Raw genomic sequence first — 23,369 nt, 5'->3', positions numbered from 1 at the left:
CCCCCCCCCCCCCCACCTCTCTCTCGCTATCAACCACAAAGGCGTATACCGAGACACATACTGTAATTGATTGTATTCAATGTTGGTTGTTTTTTGTGCATGCTATGTCCGATATTTTCTTGTGTGCGAGAACAAAGAATGAATGAATCTCTCACTTGGGAAAAGAAAATTACTTCTTATTATCAAATAGGATAGATTCTGGCAATGAGACCGATTTGTTGTGCTTTATGGCAAACGCATATTTACCAAAAGTGTCGATTCTTTGTTAAAGATCAAGGATTTAAAATCTTAACCTCTGTAGAAGCTCCTGAACTACTGACATTTTGTGAAAAGAAAACATCGACAGAAAAAAAAAGCCCTAAGTGTCCTCTGTATCAGTGAATCATGTGCTATTTTTCCCCCGTGGAAGGGTGCGGATCTTCACGGACTTCATGATGACGATAACAGTATTAAAAACGCTTACATAGATAGCTCATAACACATAACTATGTATGTCATCATGCGCTCTAGAAAAGGAACGATTATAACAGAATAAACAACTGTAACGAATGAGAAGTGAAATAACAATCAATGGCTAATAACAAAGATCAAATAAAAACGACTAACCTTTTCTGATACTGTCTGACCGCAATAGACTAGTCTTATGAACCATGCTATCAGAGGTAGCAGGAGTGGTGTAAAAACCAGGTATTTCAATTCATCATTTGATAATACATATTGAGAAGGAAAAAGTATGGAAGAGTAGGGGTGCCTATATTGACTTTCTGTCAAGCGAACACACACTTTATAGAAATACACCTGCTGTTTGAAAACGTGTAATGTTTACTGACCTGCCCAGCAGTGTAAGCAAAGCAAGAGTGCAAATCAATGTTTCGCAACCCGCAGAAACCAAATGATGTGTTTTGAGACATTATTATTCAAATCGATGCAATAGGAGTCGGTAAATGTTTAAAGTTACTTTTACTGAGCATTAATATCCTGAAGAACAATAACACAGTTGAATTCTATATCATTTCTGAGAGAGAGACAGAATGTTTCAATAGTATAACTTTCATGTCAATAGCAATATGAACTATATGCAATGTTTATCTTTTCCTGTCTGAAACCATTCTGTATAGCACAGCTGATTTCTAAATCATTTATGAGAGAGAGAGACAGAGAGAATGTTTCAATAGTGTAACTTTCATGTCAACAGCAATATGAACTTTATGCAATGTTTATTTTCTCCTGTCTGAAATCATTTTTTATAGACATACCTTTTGAAAAATATGTAGACCGAAGTAAAAAGTACAAATCAATGAAGTCACAGGCGAACCCTCAGTATGGACATTTTCCCGTCTGTGTGACTTTTAACAGAAAAAAAAAATGAAATAATGTAATAGTGAATCAAAGTAAGTTCGAACTACCAGTATAGTATCCCTATGTTTGAACCTATATATTAAGTTGCGCTATATCAGTACTGCTCACTAAACCCTTTGAACTGTTGCTGGCTGTTTCTTGAGTCGGTTCTTTGGTAAGGAGTCCCCGTCTGTATGCAGTCTGTATGGAGTTTTAGCTTGCAACTCTACCATAGCTATAGGTTTCTATCTTCAATCATTATCAGCCGAAAAGTCCTTCTTTGTTTCTGTTTTCATTCATCTCCTCCTTTGGCGCTTTTTCTTATTCGTTGTTTATAGGCCAACATTAATTTATGTAGCACGTGTGTTTGCTGGGCTGGAGTACGGTAAAGAACTATCATATACACCCACCTAATTTGTCAATGTCGACTAAACACTGTAATAACGGCCCTGGAGTATTTGTTTCAAAGGCAACGGTTATTTCTGTCTTTGGACCATAATGTGCAGATTCGTGCTCTGTTGTCATGTATTAAAGGCGCTGTTTTGATACATGTGCGTTTGTTAGCTTGAACATGAATTTGCCGTGAGGACAGATAATTGATAATAATTACAATATAATTCAAAGACAATTTGACAATATATACACATTGTCTTGAGCTGTGTCTCTATCAAAGAAAGTTTGTTTAAATTTGGGTTGAAATATTGCATAACTGATATTTAAGACTTTGTATTCAACGTCAGCCACACATGCAGAACAAAATGTAAGATTGCGAATGGAAAAGAATGTAACTTGAATTAATCTTGCGTTTTAAAGAAATACCCTGAACTTGAATTTGAACGACAAATTAATTATCTACTAAAGTGTGACAAAAGCCTTGACTGGAGGTAATATTTTCTGCTGGTCCATAAACAGCAATGCAAGATGATCGGATCCGGCTTTGGCTATTTTCTCGATGCTAATTGGTTCCTGCCTGAGCCAATGGAATCCAAATACATTGGAGAATAAACAGGCCATAGTACATCTTTTCGAGTGGAAATGGACAGACATTACCAAGGAATGCGAAAGGTACGTGAACGAGTGTTTTACTTCGCCCAAATTTTCTCAAAATTCTGGACGGCAAATTGAGAAATCAAACTTTCGACAAGTACACTTCAAGATGATGAAGAATATTAAAATGTCTGAGACACTTCACTGAAAAAAAAAATCCTTTGCTTCTCAGATGTGCACCTAAACTGTTCACAGCCTTCTGGTGAAACAATCCCTGGTTTTTGATATGACACGTGTACACAGTTCATTGTTTCCGAGGTTTCCTTCCATGAAAATGCCAACATTTTCTTTGATATTGCTTAATGTCCTGAGAAGTTTAGAGAAGTGCAAATGAGCATTTTCCATGTTTTCTGAGACCTGTTATATTGTATTGAATGCCCATTCGTGTCCTGTGCAGACAATGTTTTCGTTGTTGTTGTTGTTATTTGAGAATATGACGGTTTCCGAAAGTCATTGTTAATTACCTTGACCCTGTTTAACCCTTTAACCCCGTTTTTAAGTAAACGTTATGTGAGTGATGATGTTGAACTCAACTTCAGATTTTGGTCCCAATCATTATTGTCACGGCGTGAAAGTGAGACTGCTGCCCTGATGGGCGACACAAAATAAATTTCGATAAGTGCTTATAGTGATCGTATTACAAGGTTCAGCTATCATTCATTGTTTTTTTCAAAGACTCGGCCTTTCTATTCACTTTGTGATCTGTTATCAACGCTTAAAATGGGAGAAATGTGATTAGGAGCAATGTATAATAACACTCCTGGGATTTTTAAACCATTTATATGTATTTCATAAGATGATAATATCTTGAGTTTAACTTCTTCTCTCTTCTTCACCTCATTTATAACTGCCATGTTTCCGCCTTGCATCTACCTGTATCTCCTTTCCATTTTGATAGATTCCTAGGCCCCTATGGTTTCGGCGGCGTGCAGATTTCACCTCCCAATGAGCACCGTGTGGTGTTGGATCCCTTCAGACCCTGGTGGGAGCGCTACCAGCCGGTTAGTTACAAACTGGACAGCCGGAGCGGCTCCGATGCAGAACTCCGAGACATGGTGAGGCGCTGCAACAACGTCGGAGTGCGAATCTATGCCGATGCTGTTATCAACCACATGGCGCAAGGTAACACCACTGAACTCAAAACTCTTTCCAAAACTGTTTCTCTTTCCAAATGTATGCCTCGTGTGAATGCAAATCTGTTTGCCGAAAGTCACGATCAGTTGTACTAACATGGGATGAGAATGGTGGTATATGCCTGATGGGTTGATTGTGGAGCCTATGTACTGCCGGGCTCGTTCACAATTACGCAAGTTCTTTCACCCTAACGTCGTTCTAGACTAATTCGAAATTTTACCAGGAAATGCCAGGTCATAGTATGAAGTAGGCTAATGGTCTGGGTCTTAGAACCTCCCCCAGAAGGTCAATGTCAAATCACTTGTGTTGATAAGTGCATACGACATATCTGATAACATAAGAATATCATGAAATTTGGACAAATGAATATTGTAGAAGGGAGATGCTTCAGGTGGGTTAGAACACATGAATCAAAATTTATACATAAAGTGATGTGAGACTCAGAAAAACAAGATCTTATTTATGGAAAAGATCAGTCTTCTTTTTAGTTTGTTTTATTTCTATCAAAGCCTGATTACTCTTCTATCACACAAAAAAAAAGGGAGAAGAAGCAAGGCTTTCCTAAAATCCAAATTACAGTGTAGATAATGGAATGAAGTTGCCGTTAACCGATTGATTCAAGAAGGCGTTTTGTTTTTTTCTCTCACTCGTGGTGACAATAGGCCTGTATCACTCAACAAGAGAGTGAGAGTAGAAACATATCACAATATAATAAAATCTTTCTTTCCTAAAAGAGGAAGGACTGTGTATACATGGTAAATATAAGAGCCTCTACGTACGAGATCAGACAGACTGTTAAGAGAAATATGAAACAATGTACACGTGTACAATGTGTGCCTTGATTATATATATATATATATATATATATATATATATACCCTTAAAGTTACAGTTTTCTAATCTCTGAGATTGTTTTCAAGAGTTCATAATTCTGTTATATACTGGTAATAATTTCATTTTCACCATTGTCGAGTGGCAAATACACCTTTGAATGTAAGCACCGGCTTCAAACGTGTCCCTCACATCTGGAAAATAAATTCTTGTCATGAAACACTTTGTCGCGATCTTAACTACTCACACATCCTCCTTATTCACTATAGTGTCATCTATTTTATTAATCCATCTATTTATTTATGTATTTATGTATTTATTTATTTATTTATTTATTTATTTATTTATTTTTGCTTCATTCATTCTCAGGGTCTGGCATTGGTACGTCAGGGAGCAGATTTGGGAACAATAACTTTCCAAATGTTCCTTACAGCTCATGGGACTTCAATACGCACAGTGGAAAATGCAATACAGTGGATGGCGAAATTTTCGACTACACTAATATCTTTGAGGTGAGGTCAAAAAGTGAGAAACAAAATCATCTGGGAACAAGTAGTTTCATATTTGGTATTGGATTTTGAAACAATCATAGAATTTCCCTTACACAGAGAAAGTATTATATATTCAATTCAGACATCATAATCCTGTAATAATGTCCTCGATACCTTTCACATGTAAGATGAAATCCATATCATCTTCTTTTTTCTAATTTCAAAACATCTGTTGCATCTGCTTTTATAACTACTAAGTATAGTGTTCATGTCGCTGGATGTGAATACAATTTGTATTACATATCATAGCCTACGATAAAGTCAGGACTGTTTGGTAATTCCCTGTTCGATTATTCTTGTGAAGTCTTGGAATAAGGTTACTTAGGAATGGAAGATCAGTTCATACGCCTTTATTACGATATGTTTTGTCCGTGACAATTTACGTGTTGCAGGTACGGAATTGCAATCTGAGGGGCCTCCCAGATTTGGATACTGAAAAGGAATATGTTCGACTAAAAATCGCCGAGTACCTGAATAAACTAATTGACATCGGTGTAGCTGGATTCAGAGTCGATGCTTGCAAACACATGTGGCCCGTTGACCTGGGCGCAATTTTTGGCATGTTGAACGACCTTAACACAGACTTCTTTCCTTCTGGTAGTCGTCCCTTTATCTTTCAGGAAGTTATTGATCAGGGTGGTGAACCCATCAAAGCTAGCGAGTATACTCCTTACGGTCGAGTGACTGAGTTTAAGTACGGATTACATCTTGGTGAACGATTGAAATTAGGCCGGTATGAAATGAAACATCTGAAGAACTTTGGCGAGGCATGGGGAATGCTGCGAGATGACTTTGCTCTTGTCTTTGTGGATAACCATGACAACCAGCGAGGGCACGGTGGAGGGGGCAACATCATCACTCACGAAAATCCCCGTGAGTACAAAATGGCAACGACCTTTATGTTGGCCTACCCCTATGGCTTGACACGGCTCATGAGCAGCTTCAAATTTCATCACGACACTGACAAGGGCCCGCCATTAGACGACACCGGAAACAGCTGATTCTGTAACCACTAATCCTGACGGTACTTGCGGTGGGGATTGGGTCTGCGAACATCGCTGGAGGCAGATTAGGAACATGGTTGGTTTTCGCAACACCGCCAATGGTCAGGGCCTCTCCAACTGGTGGGACAATGGACATAATCAGATCGCATTCGGTTGTGGAAATAAAGCATTCTATGTTCTGAATGCAGACACGCACCCATTGTCTGAATGGCTCTACACCGGTCTTCAAGGCGGCGAGTATTGTAACATCATTCTGGGAGATTTCAATTCAACTTCAGGCTCTTGTAGTGGACCTACAATCAATGTTGACAACAATGGTTTCGCACACTTCAATGTCGACGTCGGTGATGACCCTATGGCAGCTATTCACATTGACGCCCGCTGTTGGGCACGCACTGTCATATTTGTGCACAAAGAGGCGATTTCTGGACAGGACTTGTTCATCCGGGGAGGTGCCAACCATCACGCACGTGGCATTCCTATCTCACACAACATTGGTGGGAGCAATGAAAAGTTCAATTCTTGGAAGTCAGGTGATGATTTTCTCGATTGGAACGGAGCTGAAATCGACCAAGGGAGCTATCGTGGCTCCTTCGCCGAAGGCACCCCTCTTGTATGGACCACCAATGATCCTAAAAAAGCATTCAACGTGCAGTCCGACGGCTACGGCTACACCCCACTGAACGAATGGGGTGAGCATTACTGGATGGTAGACTTTGCTATGAACTGTGATGAGACCGAGGACGGGTGGTTCGATCTCAAGGCGTACATCCAGAACGGCGATGGCTGGGAGAGCGATCTCTCCCAGGGCTCTTGTAGGGGTTCTGCAGGTGGGACCAAGCCATACTCGAGTCTCAATCACTCTGCACGATGCGGCCTCGTCAATGTTTTCGAATTCGGCTCGGACACTTGTATTATCAATCATTTTTAAACCTTGCTCTGTATTATGTGACTTTAAAATATTACAGAAGTTCATATAGTCATAACTGGCAATATCATGGTCAGCAATCACATGTACAACTGTGCCTGTGCCCTCGTCGAACAAAATCTTCGACCTACCATAAGCCGGCATAATGAGATGAACGCTTAGAGATACATATATTTGTTAGATGATTACACTCATCACATTTTCGTCATTTTCTTCAACATTCTTTGTCATTTTCATTTGTCCTTCGTAAAGTTCTCTATTGCCTCCTTCCACAAATGTATCATTCAATAAGATATGTACGCTACAAAAACTAGAATACGTTCTAGGTTTAACTTGTGCTTTTCGAACGTCCAAGTTGCGAAGTGTTCATTCGGATGTCCACCACTAACTTACTTATGTGATGATTAACCGCTCTTCATAATATGTGGCCCTTAATTGTAATTACTTACATCTTGAATACGGAGATGCACGCCATGCTGAAATAAAAATGCCGACGAGATGGGGACAAGTGATTAGACTCAACACACCTTATTTTTCTTCGTTGTGCCATTTCCGCTTGTTTCATACAGTTTCCTGTATACTGCTTTCCTTCACAACTTGCCATTCCACATATACCACTCAATAAATTGGGCGCAAGATAAGGGACTTGTGGGTTTTCGTTAAGCCCTACCATCAGCGCAAATTGTTTAAAATAGAGTCCATTGTCTGGGTAAACAAAATATGACGAAATATATATTCGCAGTACGTCGCAAAAAGCCAGATGTAGCATGCCAAAGCCGGCTGACATTTATTCTATTAACACAACAGGAAACGTGATAGCGCTGATTCAACCATTTACCAACATCAAACAATATACCAGCGTGTTCGATACAAGACAAATTTTAGCAAACATGTACTTATGTGGAGTTATCCGTGAAGATATCCAGGGGCCGTTGGTTTTGGAAGGGTCAAGCTAGGTAAAGCTGATGTCACAAATATATATCATGCACAAGTGTTTCAACAATTGATCATTAAATGAAATGATCTCCATTAATTTGGCAAACGCAATGTAAGCAATTTACTTGCAAACAACCCTTACTAGTCCGTAAGTGATGCCTGTGACTCATCTTGGTACATCCTCCTTGAAGGTCAGTCCTTCTGATAATTAGCATGACCGTCTCGGCCGTGATTGATAAACCATACAAGACCATTATGGATGTGGATTATGACTGCATCAGCAAGCCAATACAATAACAAACTGAAGAAACTTGGCAACCCAATTATGATTTTGAGACAGGACCGAGGTCTTATTGGATATCTTAAATTTCGCCAGATGGCGAGTTCGGCTCATGGATTCGGATCTCGGATTCGGATCTCGGATTCGGGTTCAGGAGGCACGACGCAGAGGAGCTGCTGGAGGAAAATCGTCGCCCGATCTAAAATTGAAACACACACAAACAGGAAGGATCCTTATCACAGTAGCACGCAAAGAGAGGTACGTGTTGGTCTATACAGAGGTTACTCGTCAATTAGGTGATTAACTGTTGATCTCAACAATATTACAAAGTCCAGCAAGAAAATAATATCATCATCGTGTGCCATAAAATCTCATCACACAAAAAAAAACTTTAGTTCATGTGCTATAGATCAATGTGCTTCTGTATACTATAGATCTGCTATTGGCAAAATATGCTGGTTTGGAATTCTGCTTTAACGGTATCTCTGGTGAACAGACAAGTCATTCCCGAGGGTAAGTATCTCTCCTTCCCAGCTCGACATTGGTCCATTCATAAACCTTTTATTTGTTTATGACTTTAAATAATGATTTTCAAAGTGCCAAATAAATGTTCATACTATCGACACTGTGTTCTAATGCTCTGTCACACTTGTGACAATGTCCACCAAATATAATATGGTTTACATGGTTTAAGGAACCAAGGAAAGATGCACTAACCCATGCCTTGGTTGAACCAGATTGGTTTATTCTCCCACCAGACAAAGATGTAATAGACAGGTATTCCACCAAAGAAGATTGCCAGACCTATCCCACAATCCACTGGACTGCTGTAGAGAGACATGACAACGATGAACATACAGCACAGGAAGAATACAACAGGGATCACCAGAGGCACCTGCAAAAGAAGAAAGTCAAATTGTTGAGCAGGTGAATACCACCCAAATCTCGTTGTCCAAACTATGCGAGTTCAAGTAGAATTATTTAAAAGGTTCACAAGCCATGTAGGATGAACAATAATTACTACCAATAAGTAAGTGGTGATGACTGATGAGGCCATCACATACATTTTACGATTATCACAATTTACAATAATTACAACGATTAATAAAAAAAAAGAAATAGTTTACGTAAACAACTTCGGCAAATCGGTTTTCTTTATAATCATGATGATGATAATAATATGATAATAATAAAAATAATGGAGTATTTTAATGCGCCTTGTCTGTCACATAGGGTGAGACCTCCTTTCACATTGCTTCATTTGGAAAGAGCCACGATCGAAAAGAAACGCAAGAGTTAGTGAAAAAAAAAAGAGTTAATGGGGTCTCCATGCATTCTCAGTTTCAAAGGCAATGAGTTGCAGAGAGAAGAGCCAGACTGAGTGAAAGCTCTGTTGCCCCATGAATGATGAGTACGGGGAACTCGAAGGGTATGCGCAGTGGATGAACGAAGAAATCTAGTTGGTTTGTACTTCTGGAATAGTTCCTGAAGGTAGCTTGGCGCTGTGCCATGTAGTGAACCGACAATTAGGATCAAGATCCTGCAGAGAACTCGCTTGTCAATTTATGGAGGACATGAGAGATGTGTGGAGTGTTCTTCGTGAGAGTTACTAATCTAGCGGCAGAGTGTTGGAACAGCTGTAGGCGATGCATTTGGTAATCTAGAAGGTTTATCAAGTTCACATTTGCAAAGCCAAGACGAGAAGATATAAGAGAGTGAACCAGGCATTCAGTTGTCTTAGGAGAGAGATACTTGCGAATGTGCGATAAATTTTCTTCTTCAGTCATGGGATATAATGAGATATTAATGAATTATCAATTTCCCTTTGTTTCATTTTAGTCAGTCTAGAAACGAACTAAAGTCTTCTTTTTTTTGGGGGGGGGGGGTAGTTCCCAGGACAACAGAAAGATAGATTAAACCTGTACTGGATTTCTAGCAGGTTTGTGATAGACTGTAGGCTTAATAACAAATTCTACATATTCTTTATATTTCATTTAGCAATTAATGTGCGTAATGGATGGATTGCAACGTATCGTAGAACAAACCTTAAATGGTCGCTCTAGTTCCGGACGCTTCCATCTAATATACGGGACAATGGAGCACGTCGCAGCAACAGTGATCCATGTAGTTATACTCAAGAAGTTGATCAAACTGTACACGTCACTGCTCATTATCATAAGCACACAAATAGGCATCTGCGAAAAACAAAGAGCATACTGTTGTAAGCAAGAAAATTTCATATGAGAACAAATTTGGCTACGTCTCAGTTTCATTCATTTCGATTTGACATTCATCCTACGTACGTACAGGGGGTATAACAGTTTGCGACATGTTCGATTAATCGAATTTACCTCTCAGTAATGAGATATTGGCAAACTGTACAAGACTTTCATTCCGATAACCTGTTATGGTTTTACGATTAATGAAATTATTGATGAAAGACACTTAAGACACTACTAAAGAAAGACACTTATGTGAAGAAATACAAGGACAAATTGATTTGATTCAACGTATGTGTACATGTATAGTGCATGTACAATGATAATGCAGGTACCAATAAATTAATTCAAACCAAATATTTCAACATTTTACTCAATCCACATACTTATTGGATTTTGTTACCTTTTAAGTCCAGTAAGAGTAACGATTATACAACACTAATGAAAGTAGAGGCTACAATGATTTATCATTGATTGCTAATCATCGCTATCATTACTGCAATCGGCAGTACATGTACTCTCATCGTAATCAGTCTTGAGTTTACACAATAGACAATACCTTTTGAGCACAGAATAAGTCTGTTGAAGCGTACCACTTCAATGATTAAACCACAAATAATTGTATGGAATAAGCTACATGGACGTTGCGCTCCTCATATGCAAGGTACGAACACAGAAGTTATCCTCACCATGATAACAGCAGCAGGTAAAGGTGTCTTCCTGTCCACGTGTATCATAGAGGCAATAGAAGGCATCATTCCTTTTCGAGATGCAACCAACAAAAATCTATCAGTAATCAAACCAGAATTAAGAACACAAATTGGATATTTCTTAGTTTTCAAATATATCTGAAATGACAAAGAAAATAATTACTTACTTAGCTTGAATATAAAGGGAACTGCTCTTCAGGTTCTACTTCTTTCTTCCTCTTCTCCTTTTTTTGTGGGGGGGGGGGGATGGGGAACTTCTTTCATTATCGTACGTACGAGAATTGTTCCATCATTCCGATTCTTTAATAATGCATAAAGATTTTGTTAATGTATCTTTTTAAACAATCTATTCGGATATCAAAATGATTGTTCTCTTCTAATGTGACATATGCTATTGTGTTGTTGCAGCGTACATACTCGAGCAGGATTCGAACCTATGACCTCCTGATCACTGGACGGGCGTCTTATCCACTAGGCCAACGAGCTCCGGCCCGACCGTTAGTGTCGTCCGGAGATTAGGAGGTCGTATGTTTAAATCCTGCTCGCGTATTTACGCCCACGATTTTTTGTTGTTGTCATGGCTATAATAGTACTACTAAAACAATGACGAATATTCAGTGCTTATTTACGTCGATGTAGGGCAATTTGTCAGTCAGTGGTACCTTGAAAAGGAGAAGATTGTACCATTTACGCTTCCAAGGCAAGACAAACCCACACCCAAGCTCATTGTCCACGAGAAACTTCCAAAAACACGTTGACCAAATTCCTAATGAAAATCGAAAAGAATAAAGATAAAAAACAACAAATCACTAAAATATTCGTTGTAGATAATTATGTTGCCTGTGGAAACAACACTGTGGATGTAATAATAGAACCACAAAGCATCCAATAAAAGTAAGGCCATCTCACACAAATAGAGATAAATTAATCATAATAACAATTAATAGAATAAATAAACAATTGCAGACTACAGAGATATTGTTTCCATTTCGTCATAATGACAAAGTGGATGGGGGCATTCTCATCCTAATCGCATATCTGTATCTTTTGCGTTTGTTTCATTTCCCTTCACTTCCAAAGAGATTTTAAAAACTATCTGGCTCACGGTTGTTTTTCATTGAGCCCGTATATCGATTTACGGCATAAAATAGCACATGCAGCAGAAAAGAAAAATATTATATTCACATCAAGAGAAGAACGGAGGCCCTATTCAAAATGTAAAAGAACAAGAGATAGAAGTTACATGTGAAATATTTTAGAATGAATTATTAAAGTTGCTTTTCAAAATCTCTCAAAATCACAATTCACCTGAATAAATGGAGTTTTGGATTGTAAAAATGCGCTGTCGGATAATAGTGGCATGAAACAAACAAAAATGTCTATGTACCTGAGCTACTGAAGTGGAAGATAAAACTTCTTCAGCAGACAAAACCGTAAAGTAAGCGACATTCACCAGCAAGTATACAGCCGTTACTATCGTCATAGATATAACGACAGCTTTTGGGATCGTTCTGAAAAAAAAAAATCAAGAACCAAAACAAGGGTTAAAATATTGCGTGTCAAAGAGATAATGGAGGTATTCCCATGCATATTAGCTCATCGAATAGTCTAAAAAATGTTAATCTTGTAGTGTAAACGGGCATGATTAACGAGGTTGAAGTGTTCCAGTTATAATAATTGCAGTAATAGTAGTAGTAGTAGTAATGATAATAATAATAGTAGCAATGATAATAATGATGATAATGACAGTAATAATGAAATTCTCTTCCTCAATCCCCTTGGCTGTTGTTATCATCCATATTGAAGAAACAGATGACACTGCATGATTCATCTAAAACAGGAGTTACTGACCATAAGATATTCAAGTAAGTTTAATTACCTTGAAGGATCTATAATTTCCTCAGTCACTATAAGCAGATATCTCCTATGATGATGAAACAAAGAAATATTGACTGGTATAGTACCATCTTATTGGAGCAGAGTTATTGGCATATATATAGCCATTGTATGAAAAGCAAACTATTTTCAAACTGTAAATAATCATTCGCTTTTGTTTCTTCGTAATCGTTCATCGGCAGAAAACCAGTTACACACACACATACACACACACACATATATATATATATATATATATATATATATTGTGACGAATGTTCGCGTCGCTGCCATATATCCCACTGGTCCTTACGCCATATATGTGTTGTGAATAACTTTGGTGGTAGATGTGTGTGATGATAGATTGGTGTCTACGACGAACTTCGGTCAGGATGGCCAAGCTAGGCGCGAGTTCGTTCGGCCGCAATATACGGCCCAAGATACCAGTTAATTCCTACCAATTATTTATTCCTACCAGTTCTCCATCAACAGTCCATCATACCAGCTTCACACATTTACTACTGAATTACGTCTACCGATAGAACTATCTTTACTACCAGTCACCACCAAAGACCACTCACCTGCACTCACTTTAGGGTTCTCACGTAGGAAAAATCACTCTTCCCTCAATGGTTTAACTTCCAACTGGTAGTATTTAATTCTGAATACTTGAATAACAGTCCAACAATCCAACACGCGTTTACAGTTCACTGCGCCCGTCCACACGGTTTTGCTACCATCAAATTCCGAACCTTAAGTCCTGCTCCAGTATGCTATAGGTTACAAAAACCTAGACTAGCGTCACACTTAGCCCCTGCAATAAATCTGCTAAAGGCTCGAACGCTAAAGCTCGATCCACTCAACACGTGCTACGACATGTTTACCCTATCCGTCCCAACTCGACAACGAATCGTGTACTTAATTACCCTATTATATCTTTACTCAATAATTATAAGCGTAGTTAATCAATATTTCTACCACTAAATTACCAATAAAAGGAGCAATTCTCACCAAACCCCTACATATTTAGTCTCAAATTACTGGTATCTATTATTTCTCTCTGAATCATAAATCATCTTACCCCCTCCATGCCCCTATCTTACGTAATATTCAATAATTTTACCAAAACCGGGATTTTAGACCTCGCTTAGTAACGTCATTACCATATAATAATCGATTACACTTTTAATACTATCGATAGTGAATTATCAATACACAGCTTATTATACACAGACTATACAGCGGAATTGATCGATTTCGCTACAATATATATATATGAAGAGTTTGTTTGCAAAAACCGATAAGTCCATTTTTGAAGATTTTGAAGTACGGTCTCTGTCATGAAGTACAAAATAATACCTTTTAAATGATATATTGGTCACTATATATAAAGGTATATTTTTGAAGTTATGGTCAAAAGAAGCAAAAAATTTCTTATTATTCTCTTTATTTTTCTTGTACTTTAATCGCAAATATCTCCATTTGACAAATATGGACTTATCGGTTTTTGCAAACAAACTCTTCATATATACACATATGTATATATATATATATATATATATATATATATATATATATATATATATATGTTATTCATAAATCAAATTATATATACTAACATTTCATATTATTATTTGGAAGATATAATTTCTTTTTATCTGTTTATTTCAACATATTTTGACAGGATAACAAGATTCGCACGTGAGTGCTGTTTTACATCAAAGTCCTGTACAATCCAAATAGGCCTATATGAATGTAAACTCACATTGCATAAATAATAAAAAAAAAACCGTGAAGGAGCAACACGCCCAGTTGAAGTCAGTTGCAACCGGATGTACAAAACAATTACAAAACATATACGTATATATGCAAAAAAAAAAAAAATAAAGTTGTATATACAATCAAGCCACTAGAGTACAATATGAGCTTAAAACTCTTCCAGCAGGAACTTGAATTCGCAAGTCCATAATAATCAATAGAAAAGGAAAAATAGGTGCCTGTATAAAAGTTAACAATGAATAGATTACAAACAGTCATACACAATAAAATCAAACTTTAAAAAGACATGTAAGAAGGATGTATACCCACATCACATACAGTATTCAAGCACTCATGCACACAAACACCATACAAGACGACAAAAATTGGGTCATATAAACGTGTATAACAGAAAGAAATTGTAATACTATACTAGAGAGGGGCGTTAAATGAAATCAGTACAATGCATTTTCTTATACAATTCTTTAAAAGTTGATAGTGACTTTGATTTCTTCAAGACATTTGGTAGTGAGTTTCATTCCTTTCTTCCTGCATGTCTAAAGCCGCTTTTAAGATTCTCTACTTTCGGTTTAGGTGGTACCACATTCAACGAATCAGCTGCTTTTGTATCAAACCCATGCCTGTCAAAATCATCCCAATATTATTGCATATTTGGGTTGGGGCTTGTCCGTGGATGCATTTATACATGAGCGTTTACACACACACAAAAAAAAATAATAATTCCTTCTGCTTTCAAATGATTGTACATTCAAAACCTTGATAATCGCATTCCCATTTCCAGTTTCGTAAACAAACCATATCACAACTCTCCATATACGAAGATTCACAATACTTGTTTATGTGTGCAATGTGATTGGAGTTCACTCTAAACATCCGCAGATAATGTAATGAATTGAACGTACCAGCCAGAATAGGCGAACAGTCCAGAGTAAATGGCAAGCGGAAACGATCTGAAGTTGAATTCGGATGGATCAAATGCTTTTGCAAAATTCTCTGTGTTGCCTGAAATGAAAATATTACTTTTTTTTTTGTGAGATTTGACTTGATATTGAGATTTCATGAAATGAATACAGAAAACGAAGGACGATATTCTGTGCAGCTGGTGGTTGACGGTCAGTTTGATCCTGAGTCTAAACGAATGTCAGTTTGATCATGAGTTTGAACGACAGTCAGTTTGATCATGAGTTTGAACGATAGTCGGTTTGATCTTGAGTTTGAACGAATGTCAGTTTGATCATGAGTTTGAACGAATGTCAGTTTGATCATGAGTTTGAACGAATGTCTCGTCAACAGTAAGTGAAACGATCTCATGCACATTTTGGATGTGGAAAAGTTCCAACCGAAAAGTAAGACGATACGTTTACAATGTTCCAAGTTACGCAAAAACAAACTGAATTTCTTGATTTCTCATTCACTCTTCAAACTAGTTGAAAATCTTATATCCGAACTTGACAACAGAGCAGGGCGTCATATTCCTCCTTCATGAAAGATTTTTTTTTTTCATATTTAGAATTGAAATTCAGAGATGGTGCGCACCTTATCTGGAATAATAATCTTCGATTTGTTTTTTTTCAATCGAAAAATTCCCCGCTGCGTAAATCATGTAAATATTGTCATAGTAAGGGTCATTCTGTAAAAAAAAAGTGAAAATAAAATCAAATTGGGAGTGTCATAAACTACATCAGAATACCTCCACCCCCCCCCCCCTCCCATGGTCCGATATTTCCTAGCCCCGAGTCGTCTGCTTCACATCTTAGTCATGAAAGACAGTGACTATACAGGTATTGACTGAAATCATGATGTTGTTAAAAAACAAAACGCAAAACTGAGACGACAGTAATATCAATAACTATTAATAAGACAATTTTGTCGATTTTGACAGAAGAGCTTACAATGAAATTTTGTGGTTGTGTGTGACTTTTCCGGAGAGTAAGCACTGCTGCTAATGCTACTACACTATCAAGGAGCATTAAACAGCAGTAAAAACAACCGTTAACCGCTACATCACACCTATTCTATTCTTTTCATTGTTTAATCTGAATGAAGGCAAAGCATAAAGAATTACCCTGGGTAAGTTTAGTCATGCCTGCAATGATGATTGCAACCAAAGCCAAGAGTTTTGCGATCGTCATCAAAACGTTTATAAAACGACTTCCAGGTACACTGATGCTGTTTGAAAACACCATTCCGCCTAAAGAAAAAGAAAGTAATGCATTCATTATTTCATTTTATAGAATTCAAATAGACTTTATATAGAATATGGTACATCAGACATTTTGCCAGAAGGAACGAAACATGAAATATGGTATATATACACTCTAAAAACACAAATGTTGAATCAACATTTAAAAGGGCCGAGGAGTGACAGCATTTTTTGAAGTGTTGCATCCAACTTTTAAAATAACATTTTAAATGTTGAATCTAGCAGGATAATCAACACTTTCAAAATGTTGTCACTCCTCGGCCCTTTTAAATGCTAATTTAACATTTGTGTTTTTAGAGTGTATATATATATATATATATATATATAGACGTATACTGACAGCAATGGACTCAACCAGAACATGGCGGGGTGAGTGCAGGGACACTTAAATATATTTCATTTCATTTCATTTATTTTCCACATCCTGATAAAAAGCATTTACAAAATGCAGGAACGATACATACACAGTGTAGGACATAGCAACAATACAAGAAAAATAAGTCCAACTTACAAGGATTTTACAACAGACTAAACAACATAAAAACAGCTATTTCAGTTTGTGGGGGGATCAACATAGACCATTGGTCTTTCTATGGCTGATCCCAAATGCTACAGCAAAGAATAGTTACATTGATGCAATACACACAAGAAAGACTATACTACAAAAAGTGCACAATACATATAAGAAGGCAAGAGTAATCAAAGTGTGGTGCTTGTACACTGCATGAAACTTCAAATTTATAGTATATCTTTATGAACAAGGAATGATTTGTATCTTCTTTTAAATATTGAAAGTCTATTAGACAGCTTTATCATATTTGGCAAGTCGTTCCATAGAACAGGTCCCGTATATTTGAAAGTGTATCTTGAAATGCAATATTTAAAATTTGGGATATACAATCTATTCATCTGTCTAGTATTATATTTATTCTTATTTTGGATGAAGGAAGTATCAAGAAACCCTGGTAAAATGTTGTTTATATATGTGTACATGAAAACAGCGAGAAAAAATTTGTTCATATCAAAAATTGTCAATAAGTTATGTTCTTTGAATAGAGGACCTGTGTGGCTAAGAAATGGTCTATTACTAATCATACGGATTGCACGCTTTTGTAAAATAAAAATACGCTGTAAAAGATACTTTGCACAATTTCCCCATACTATGTTACAGTAAGATAATTGAGGCATAATTAAAGTGTGATATAACTTAACAAGAATTTCAGAAGGTACGATTGCACGTATACTATTGATTGCACCTATTGCTCTAGAGACTTTACAGCATACTTCATTGACATGATATCTCCATGTTAAGTGATCATCAATGATAACTCCAAGAAATTTGGTAAAACGAACAACTGGAATTTTAAAATCAGCGATCTTAACATTAAAATCATCAATGTTTACTACGTTATTTCTTGGTCTAAATATCATACATGATGTTTTGTCTGCATTTAATTTCAATTTATTGGCTATGAACCATTGATGAACTTTCTCTAGTTCACAACTTAAAATTGCACTGATACTTTGTGTATCTTTACATGAAATAAAAAAACTAGTATCATCTGCATATGAGATTAGCTGCAAACAGTTACTGGCATGCTGTAAGTCATTTATGTAAAGTATAAAAAGTAATGGACCTAAAACTGACCCCTGGGGTACACCGATATTTACAGTCACACAGGGAGAAGAAAAACCATTAAATGTTACATATTGCACACGATTTGAAAGATAACTCCTAAACCAATTAAAAGCTGTACCTCTTATTCCATAAAACCGCAGTTTACTCAACAATATAGTGTGGTCGATACAATCAAAAGCCTTTGACAGATCAAAAAATATTCCTACCAATAACTTTTTGTTCTCAATGGAAGTTGTAATTTTGTCAATAAAATCTAATAATGCCAAATAAGTGGAGTATTTTTGTCGAAATCCAAATTGTTTGTTGAATAATATATCATTTTGGGAGAGGTAAGACATAAGACGAGTGTGAACAAGTTTCTCAAATATTTTGGAAAACACAGATAAGATAGAAATTGGTCTATAATTTGATAAAACACTCTTCTCTCCTTTTTTGTATATTGGTATAACTTTGGCTACCTTTAAATTATCTGGAAATATACCCTTCTCTATGGAAAAATTAAATATATCACACAATGGAGTTACAAAATAATATATTGACTTTTTTACAACCGAAGAATCTATATCATCATATCCAGGACTCTTATTTGTTTTCAATTCCCGCACAATTTTAACTATTTCGTCTATATGGATAGGCTGCAAGAAAAAAGAATGTGCAAATGATATATGTGGCAAGAATTGCATAAAATTTGTTTCAGGTTCAGGTAAACTGTGTGCAAGTTTGGACCCTATATTACTAAAAAATATATTGAATGTATTGACAACAGTTTGGGGGTCAGATATAACTTTACCATCGTGTTCAATTTCTAAGTTTTGCACATCAGTCCTAGTTCTATGCAATACAGTATTTATCAATCGCCACGTACCTTTCATATCATTTCGTACATTTTCAAACATATTACTATAATACTCTCTCTTACGTAACCGAATTACACTGTTTACCATATTTCGATATTTAACATAAACTGATCTTCTATACTGAGTTGGACTTTTTATGTATTTTCTGTAAAGCATATTTTTCTTTCTGCATAATTTCTTTATGTTGTCGGTAAACCACGGATTCATATCACTTCTAGGGGGTCTTTTCTCTTTCAATGGAAAACACTGATTATATACATTGAGAAATTGTTGTATAAAAGAATCAAACATACCATCAACATCATTTTTAGCATACACTGTTTGCCAATTTGTATCAGTAAGCCTTGATTGAAATTCATATATATTTTCCTCAGTTATTATTCTCTTATATACTTTAGGCTTTACATTCAAACTTGGACAATTATAATGATCAACGATTGTAAAAATACCAAAATGATCACTCACATCAGCCATAATGATACCCATTTTCATTACATTTTTTGCATACACAAAACACACAAAACTTGCACACAAAACAAAAACGAGAGACGTTGCTGCGATGTTGAGTTGCAACCCCTTTAATTGAGCTTTCGGGCTGATTGCCCTTCTTCAAAATCTACAATGACAATGTGTAACAACACTAACAACAATCTAAACTAAACTTGAACGAAGCAAAGTCAAAGTAAAACCAAACAGCAGTTTAACATAAATCAATCAACATGCATCCAACAACGTGGTTTTTTTTTTCGGTATTCGCAATAACGTAATTCAGATTCAAATGAACTCGGTCGCTTTCTGCAATGTAAAATTTCTCAAGTCCTGAAAAGGGTAGGTTACACTGTTGATTGGTAATGAAGACACCTAATGTGAACAAGCACACAACTTCTCGCTAGTTTTCCCTTTCCGTCATTATTATCATTGTTATTATAAAGCACAACTTTCTCATGAGTATATTGTATGAAATGTTTGTACCGAATCGGGGATTTTCGCCTTCACGGGAGATTTGTTTGATAACGTTTAATAAAAGAAAGCTTATTATCCTTTTTGCTTGTTTGTTTTTTTCCATTTTACATCTAAGATTCTCATGATTAATGGTTGGCAGAAAGTGACAAACTGATGTTTTAAAAGGGATTTTTTTAAGAATTTGAATTCTTATAACAGCGTCAACACTAAAGAGGCTTCCCTGGATAAAGAAGAGCACGTACGTTATTCTTATTTCAGGCAAAGTTCATACCATTATCGAACCGTTAATCTTTGCTGACCAACTTGTTTACTGAATGATGCATTAGAATGGAACATTTCCCCTCCCCACACACACACACACACGCACACCTACGCACACACACACACACACTCACGTACTTGCATAAATCGTTCAGCCTTATGGGCATTTTTGTTTTAATCTTCATTTTACGTGGTCTAAGATGGTCACTGACAGTATGCCCTGGTCTACTTCAACCATATAACTTAGACTTTTTGGACTACCAGTATTGTTAAGCAGTGTATTCATTAAAGAAACGTAAAAGAAGGAACAAGATCGTCATGTTGAGTATGCATACAGGTCTGTGTTCATTCACACTAAACCATTAAAGGGATGGTACAGTATTGGTGGAGATGAGAAATGGGCTTTTAACTTTTTGCGAGATACCAAGAAAACACTTATGATATAGTACAGAGCATACCATTTTAAGAGGAATTCAAAATTTATTTGATGAAAATCGGGTTTGCAATGACTGAAACATCCAAAAACAAAATAAAACAAAGCGATCGTAATAAAGTGTGGGTCCCACACTTTCTTAGAATCGCTCGTTTTTGGATATCTTAGCCATTTCAAAACCAATTTTCGTCAAATAAACGTTGAATTCCTCATAGAATTTCATGCTCTTTCATATTTTATATGAGGTTTCTCATTATCTCACCAAAAAAATGTTAGAAACCTGAAATTAGGTCTCAACCAAAACTGTCAGCTAGCAGGTCAAGATACGTACCCAACATGACCATGGCTACAAGTCGTGTTGATGCCTCTGGGACCGGGCAGTCAGGATAAAATATCAGGAGAATGTTGGCAGCGAATGTTAGGCTAACAACGGACAAGGACGCGCATCTCAAAACTAAAAAGCTGAAGGCATTTAGAAAGGCAGGAATTGTACCGTAGACTTCAAGGAGAAAGGAGAAATCGCCACCGGAAACAGAAAAGGTCGTCCCAAGCTCGGCGTAAGTTAGAGCCCCGAGTATGGACAAAATGCCACAGAACAGCCAGATGAGTAGAGCCCATCCTATTCCTCCCGAGTAGGCTAGGACACTGGTAGGAGAGATGAAGATTCCCGATCCTATTATCACTCCTACTATAAGAGATATGCTGTCAAGTAACGTGACTTGACGAGACAAACGGACAGAATCATCCTCTGAAAGATTCGAAGCTGATTTTTCTTCTCGTCTATCGCTGTTTTTGGATCGATGTTGAGCCATTTTAGAAGTGAGTGCTTGCAGATCTTTGTAGTGCCTTCTGGTCTGTACATAGTCTGAATGATCGAATGAGTCTGTTAGATATTTCATGTTTGATTTAACAGCTCGGGTATCCAGTTTATGCAGGGCAACAAAATTATTTTACTGCGTGGGGGGGGGGGGGGGGGCTGCTGGCGGGGGCGGGGATAGTGCTTTCGGGTGTTTAGGTGAACGGTTTTTTTACTGACACTCACCATGCAAATTCGGAAACCTCAAATGAAACTTTTTTTTCCGGTACTTTCTTTTTTCATAATCAGCCTTTTTTTCTTTGTAATCAATAAGAAAGTGTGTGTATGCGAGTAACTGCCTGTGTGTGTGTGTGTGTGTGTGTGCCGTACGTTGCGCGAATGAGTCTTAAAAGCAAATCAAACAACAACAACCAATACTTCACAACGGTCGAGAATCCTATAGAGTACATTGTTTTTTTTACAACTTTGCGGATACTGCACTCTGTCTGGGTACCTTCTCGACAAACCACATTACACACAGACACACAGACACACAGACACACCCTTTGGTCTATCGATACAAAAAGCACCTATGAAACTGACTAATGAAAAGACTTTGTAATCCTCTACAGACTCCTTCGTACTTCGTACGTGTAACAGAGAATTTCGGGCCAGTTTAAAGTTACTCCTAAAAAAAAAAGTTTACAAGTATACGAGTAAGAATATGATAAAATCATTTTTTTTTTTGAAGTGAGGATATCACAGTTAACTATATATATAAATATATACATAAGACACAGCACAATAACGACTTGATACCGAAATCACGGATTCGTATGTTTTGTTTTTCCATTGAGACACAATGCTTGTATCTCCTGTTTGTTATACATAAGGTTCTTCTTTTTCCGTATTCCTGAAAATGTGCAGGACAGTAAAAAATAAATAAATAAAAATCAATGGTGAAAAGTATGTCAAGGACTGCGTAATAGGAAGTTGCGGAGAACTCCGTGTCATTCGAAATGCATACAGCATTTGATGATAATATGGTAAGTATTGTCATGACATTATAGTTTTGTTGCAAGTACATCGCCATTCACTGTCAACAATGTATTTCGTTCATATCACTCGCAGGAGTTTGTCGAAATGTTGAGTTGAAACTTGAAAAGGATGCAAGTGAACATTAGAGTCCCACATGCACTGTAATACGAAGGCTGACAAACAAGTAGAGGATTAGTCCCCCATCTGTCCTTTTCAAACCTTCAAGTTGCATAACAGCTGAAAATTATTGACTGCTGAAAATTATTGACAAGAAACCAGATCCCTTCCATGTGTACAGATTGGAATTTAGTTAAAACAATATACTCTGTAAATGTTATGACATCTACGTGTGTGTCTTCTGTATACAATACAACAATGTTTGGATATGGATTATTTTCCTTGCCGAGTATCTCATCAAAGACATCAATGAGGAAAGACTTGCCTGGATTATATTGGAAATCCATTCCTTGAAAACAAAGAATGCCTGAAATAAAAATATTACAACAAGGCTAATAAAGTAACCTTGCAAGGTGGTTCACAATATTGT

At 36.9% G+C, this 23,369-nt stretch overlaps 2 protein-coding genes across 2 annotated transcripts; one reads left to right on the top strand and one right to left on the bottom strand.

Moving 5' to 3' along the window:
• Positions 1-2,290: 2,290 nt before the first annotated feature.
• LOC140231638 (pancreatic alpha-amylase 2a5-like) lies at positions 2,291-6,836 on the top strand. The gene is given in 5 exon segments (XM_072311788.1): positions 2,291-2,403; positions 3,284-3,507; positions 4,720-4,862; positions 5,294-5,899; positions 5,901-6,836. Coding segments are annotated over 5 exon segments (2,022 nt in total).
• Positions 6,837-8,159: 1,323 nt separating this feature from the next.
• On the bottom strand, positions 8,160-21,800 carry LOC140232269 (cystine/glutamate transporter-like). Its single transcript, XM_072312402.1, has 10 exons — positions 21,320-21,800; positions 16,698-16,823; positions 15,535-15,634; positions 12,858-12,902; positions 12,366-12,489; positions 11,641-11,744; positions 10,958-11,054; positions 10,095-10,244; positions 8,767-8,944; positions 8,160-8,248 (listed from the first exon to the last, which is right to left on the bottom strand). Exons 1-10 carry the CDS (start codon positions 21,798-21,800, stop codon positions 8,160-8,162), a joined length of 1,494 nt encoding a protein of 497 aa, XP_072168503.1.
• Between the last annotated feature and the right edge of the window lie 1,569 nt (positions 21,801-23,369).

This window comes from Diadema setosum, chromosome 8, assembly GCF_964275005.1.
Source record: "Diadema setosum chromosome 8, eeDiaSeto1, whole genome shotgun sequence".
Taxonomy (NCBI): Eukaryota; Metazoa; Echinodermata; class Echinoidea; order Diadematoida; family Diadematidae; genus Diadema; species Diadema setosum.
This window is presented reverse-complemented; position numbering and strand designations above follow the sequence as displayed.